Raw genomic sequence first — 6000 nt, 5'->3', positions numbered from 1 at the left:
TTTTTAAGTGGGGGGGGGGCACTTCAGATTTCCAAGGGTTGTAGCTGATGATGCATGACATCAGGAGCATGGAAAAAAATATCTGATCTTTCTTTAGATTCAGGAGGTGGGGGTGATTACACAAAATAGCCCAAAATATCATTAAAAAGCAGTGGGGAAACTGAAGGTTGAAAATTGCCAATTTGCAGTTAAATTGGCGATACAGACCTGGAGCTTGTACAACTGCTACTGAGGGGGATGCAACGTATCATTTTGTTCACAGACTGATTCTTGCTTGTAACGAAGCTAAACTGTTTCATTATCATCAGAGGAATGTGGTCCAGAATAGAGTAACCAAGGGCAGCACAAAGAATCCAGCAAAACATTTAAGTTTGATATATGTAGGTCATGCACTTTAAGATGAACCTGATGAGTTTATTAATAATGCTACTCCCACATGTAAAATACTTAAGAGACATATGGAGATAAGTCTGCAAGTTTAACATCCCCACCCCAGCAAGCGGCAGCACTTAGCCAGACTTGCATGATACCAATAAGCCAAGCAGGTATAATCTGGGTTAGAACTTGGATGGGAGACTACCAGGTAGTCCCAGGGCTGTACTCTAAATGAGAAGTTGAAAAAAATATGGAAGAACGCAGCAGCAAACCACTTCAGTGTTGTTGCCAAACCACCAAGGCAGGTGCCTCCTGTTTCAGGAGTCAAGCTTGACTCAAAAGTGACTTTTGCAGGTTTTCTAGAACCTATCAAAGAACAGAAAAGGAGGATGTTCTTGATGTTGAAGCCACAAAGTGTTTTGTTCAGATGAAAAGTATCAGGAAGCTGCGTCATTCAAATTAGGCTCTATCAGGTTTGGAAGGCTTAATTCCACTGTGGCAAATATAAAATACTTTAAACCGTATCATTCTCAAGGCAAAGTACAGAGTACTTGAAAGCTGGGAAACAAAAGGGGAGATGCAAGCCTGTTTTTATATAAACAAAGCTGTAAATAATTTAAAATGTTGTAACAGGTAACTTTTTAAAACAATGTTTTATCTAGCAGTTGGGAGGCATGAAGCCTCGAAAGGTAAATATCCCTGTAACAAGTTGCATAAAACAGGTACCTCTCATAAAGCTTATTAGATTTTATTCCATCTTACCTGATGAAGAATTCCTGGAAAATTTTGCAAATTGTTTTGCAAACCTTCAGTCAGTTATATTACCTTCATATGGTTTAAAGGGACATAAAGTTTCACTGACAAAAATTAAAAATCACTTACAGCAAGTTGGCTTTCAGTGCAGAATATTCTGATCAGCTTGATATATTAAATGTCATTTTCAGGGGTACAAACGGCAAGTGTATCTTAAAAAAATAAAGTTTTAAATAATATACATGGCTGCCATCTTCTGTTTTAAAAGTAGCACTACATCTAAAGAAATTCCTTATAGGGAGTCAGTGGTGAACTGAGAAATAAATGGTTAAACCCCCACTGTATTGTTCAGTCAGTTACAACAGGGTTGCTTGTCCCTGGTCTGTTCCCAAGTTCATTTCAAAGGGCTAGTGCTTCAGGATGTTCCTTGACAGTCCGTGTCCACCTAGCCCCATACTGTCAGTTTGTGCAGTAGAATGGTTTTCCAGCTCTCTTCCCGCATCATCTGTCACACAGCAATACCTTACAAAAAGCAAACCTGGAGATGCAAAAAATTGGATGTGTGACCTTGCATTCAACTTACTGTATTCATAATTATCTTATCTGCATGGAATCAACCCACTGACCAGGCGCGACCATCATCGGAGATTCTTGTCCATGCACTCCACACCTAATGGGAGTGCACTGGATGGAGACTGGGAGGAGGGTCCTAGCCACCTGCATGACACAACACCAAGTTTAAAGCTACTTTATAGAATGCATTTCATCCGCTGGCTTCCGTTTTACTGAATAATCGTATTTTTCACTACATTTCTAATCTTCATAATACCCCTGTGCTAAAAACATAAACCTGAAAATACAATTTCTTACAGAGTATGTTTTGCTCAAAAGTCCGTTCTGCTCTCTCAATTAGATTACTACAGCATATTTTTTTCCTTTGTAATAAAGCTTTTCTAAAGGGGTCAAAACATGAAGGGTATTTCCTTCCAGGTTCATACTGGGATTAAAAAAATACAACTCAGTTGTCATTACAGAAGGTAAGTTTATTTTTACAAAGAACAAATCACATGACATAATTTATATTCTTTGTTCAACAAGTTTTCTTACAACACCTGAGTTATTTAAATACTGAAATGGGAAAAAAACCCAATTTTCTAAGAATCATATACATTAAAATTCAGATTAAAATTTGCTCCCAGTTTGGTCAGTTTTGCTTTTTCCCCTCTGAGTGAATAAGCACTTCTGGCACGAGGAATGGTACGTTCTTTGTGCACCCTTACGTATTTCCACATTGTAGTTGCACGCAATATATTCACCAGCCTCCTTACAGCCCATAATACATATGAAGTCTGCACTCCTATTCAAGCTTTGTACACTGAACTCAGTGGGACTTGCTACTGAGGGAATATTAATAGGACCTAGCTGCACATAAAATCTGCCAGACGCTTATTTTCAGGTACCATTTGAACTGTCAGACTAAATTGATACTCCTTTGTCTCCTTTTAAACTTAGCTCCACACCAAAAAGAAACTCTCATAACACATCTAAGTAATTGTATTAAACCACTAGATACTATTTAGAACAGGAATTTGTATCACTGTAGTGAAGTTAACGGAAAAGACATCAGCTATCTCCCCTATTTAAATACCGAACTTAATTCAAAAGTAACCTTGAAATGCAAACATTGATCAGGCTATGTCAGAATTTAAAGCAGCTGCAGCAACATTACCCTTGGCCAGAGATTCACCTCCTCCTCATTCTGGGAAGATTGTCCAATTTATTCAAAAAGGCTAATCCCTAAATGGAAGTTACAAAGTGACGCTGCAAGGACTACATCATATTTCATCGATCTGCTTTCAAGCCAAGAACAAAAATCACAGAGTCAGTACAAGGCTATTCAGTTCTGATCTTTTTAGGAGCAAAGAACCACCTTCATTTTGGTATATTTAGTAACATGCTGGAGATGAAACTAGCTGAAGAAACACCATCGGAAGAACTAAATGAGGGGTCCCCAACTCAGGCTAATTCACTCACAGTTATGATGCCTAAAAGCTTTTTCTATACATCCTGTAATACAGATGTTTTAGAAATGATAATATGGCAGTAGCAAGAAAACGTAAGTATTGAACAAAATGGAGCAGATGCCTCAACAACAGACTGGTTCAAGGTAACGACGATTATTTGATCAAGCAGCATATTCAGCCTCTCTATTCAAAATGGCTATAAATAAGGGCCATACAGAGTAGTGAACGTGACAGTTTCTGCTTACCATAGCCATATTAGGCCAAATGAATGACAGTCAATGCTACTGGGGCTCCTCTAAAGGTAACATAGCATTTTGCAATATATTTTACTGAGGAAACTCAATGGCATCTCATCTAAAGTACTTTATACTTCTCGCCCAAGGATCGCAACTTTCCAGGCATGCTCAAAGATTGCTTTTTTTTTTTTTTACAGGAACCGCAGAAAAAGCTGAACAGATTTCATCGTGAGGTTGTATTTGACAAAGGCCTGCAAGGCCAATTGAATGCACTGCATTTTGAAAAACCAGTTGCATTAAATTGGAGGCTGAAAACTTGCTATTGTCATTACAGATATTCCATAGGGGGCTGAACTGCAAGCATCTCAGAGGGATTAATACTTCTTATCTGAGCAAGCTACTGCAAGCAACCATTTAAGAGCCAAAATTAAGCAGAACACCCTTCTAGTTATTAGCAATGGCATAAATGGTTTTTACAAGGTGGTGAGCAAGTGGTATGGGTGTGTTGGTGATCTGCAGTAAGGAAGTTTAGCCTTTGCCCTCCACTGTTGCTTCAATGGGTCTCCATCTTTTCTTTTTAAAAAAAACGTAATTCTCTATATGCATGGCATCTCTAAGCACGGCCCTAAGAAGCAACATCAAGACTGAGACCACCACCACCATAGCTGAATTTTCAATAGGCTTAGGAGACATAGGTTAGACTCCCCAGGGCAGTTCTCCACTTGGTCCTTATCTTGAACCAATAAGAACAAGATAGGTTAGAACTACCATACTTACACAGTTAATTCAATCGTAACTGCCAATGTCAAGTTACATGGATCATCCTGAAGTATTACATCATTTTCAGTTATACTGTATTGAAAAGAAAGCAAACTAATTCACATTAGGCAGATGTGGACCCAAGGCTGATACAACCATAGGGTTTTCATACAATCCATGAGTGAGAAGGAAGAGACAGATATTGGCAAGCTTCTGAACAGATCAAATGTGATTATGCAAAATAACTTCTTTGTGGATCCCACTTTAAATGCAAAGGATAGGTAAAGGAATGTCATTGGGATTTGGTACCTCAGCACCCAAGTCCCTTCTCCATAATATAGGACAGAAGTATTCAGATACACAGATGCTGCAAAGTTTGGCTTAAAATGGTATTTCCCTAGCCTTACTGGAAAAGAACTGAGTTTCCTTTTGCTGATAAGAGCACAACAGTTACAAATGTTTAAAGAGAATGTGTGATGTGAATAATGTGCTACACACTTAAGCTGACAGGCTTGATCTTATCAATATGATAATACATCAGTTCACCTAGTGACTCTGGGAAATTTAATCCTGCAATAAATCTCTCCAGCAAACTCTCCAAATTTGGGCTTCATTTTCATAGACAATCCCAAGACCTCCAGCCAGAGGATACAATTCAATGACTTCATATATCATTTCTTTCCAGATATAGATTCCACACCGGCCAGATTTACCCTACACAAAATCAACTTGTAAAGTAGCAGCTTTCTGGCCAACCTGTGTGTGAATCTTTTGAAGGAAATTAAAAAGGAGATATTAAAGGAAGGGCTGAAAAAGACACACTTTTGAAAACAAGAGGGTAAGAGGGAGCTGAAAGGACTTTAAAACTTCTTCCAGGATGGTCTTGTCTTTTCTTAAATCCTAAAGTCCTAAATAATTTACATATAATGATGCCACGTGATTAAAGGAATTTTGGGTCAAATTGTCACATTCATTCCTACACAAACTAGGACCTGCTGCCTAAATTGGTGTGAGTTTTCAACATAACATGTTCTTTCATGTTTAGATGGTGCCTGTGTCACAAAAAACACCTCCTCCTCTCTCACAGAAATTTTGCTTCCCCCCAAGAGCCACCCATTCTCTAATTTGCTGTGATTTTAAATTGTTTTTTCTAACTCTGTAGCCTACTAAGCTTCTAAAATTTAGAACTCAAATTTTAACTCAAACCAACCAGTTCATTGACCCAAAACTGAAGCAGAGTCTAAAATTTAAATATTACTGTCCTCAGTGATTTGGGGGGAAGAGGGAAAAAGGCTTCCTGCTAGCCAGTCTGCTGGCATTTCTGGAGCTTAAAGAGATATGCGCCGAGTTCCTCATGGCCAGCCCCAGAAGGAAGCGAGAACAACAAACCACGGGGAACTAGAAGCCTTTTCTTCAAAGCTTCCATCATATTGTGAAGAGAAAAGAAGAGTTGGGTGGCGGGAGGGAGGGACAGAAAGACAAATGCTATTGTTAGATTAAGAAATGATCCTTCAGTCATTTAGTGCTAGAGAGAAAAGCTGTCAGCCTGTGCAGGTCGGTCCAATAAGAAATCTAAGAAGCAGGCTGAATGAATGTGCCCCTTCCTGAAATCCTTGACGAGACACTGCGCTCAGCACAGTCCATGCACCTCCAGCGACCCAGCCTCTACCCCAGCTGGATTTCTCCCGAGTACGTAGTGAGCAGCACCATGATGGTGAACCCCGTCAGTAGTCCGGCGTTCTGAATTGCAAACGCAATCAAGGCGCTGCCGCTCCTTTCGTCTTCTTGGCTGACTTCGTTCATCTCTGGGAACTTACAGATCAAGGAAATCGATTAGAGTGGCTTTTCTTTTG

The 6000-nt window shown here is 39.4% G+C and overlaps 1 protein-coding gene across 3 annotated transcripts in view; it reads right to left on the bottom strand.

Annotated features, from left to right (window-relative positions):
- Positions 1–2150: 2150 nt before the first annotated feature.
- SLC39A14 (solute carrier family 39 member 14) overlaps positions 2151–6000 on the bottom strand; it is a 41730-nt gene continuing 37880 nt past the window's right edge. For all 3 annotated transcript variants that reach the window (XM_063311455.1, XM_063311454.1, XM_063311453.1), the window contains one exon: positions 2151–5959. In XM_063311455.1, coding sequence (XP_063167525.1) covers positions 5813–5959 — 147 coding nt within the window. In that variant the 3' untranslated portion in view covers positions 2151–5812. The remainder of the gene's footprint in view (positions 5960–6000) is intronic.

This window comes from Candoia aspera, chromosome 9 (assembly GCF_035149785.1).
Source record: "Candoia aspera isolate rCanAsp1 chromosome 9, rCanAsp1.hap2, whole genome shotgun sequence".
In the NCBI taxonomy this organism is placed as follows: Eukaryota; Metazoa; Chordata; class Lepidosauria; order Squamata; family Boidae; genus Candoia; species Candoia aspera.
This window is presented reverse-complemented; position numbering and strand designations above follow the sequence as displayed.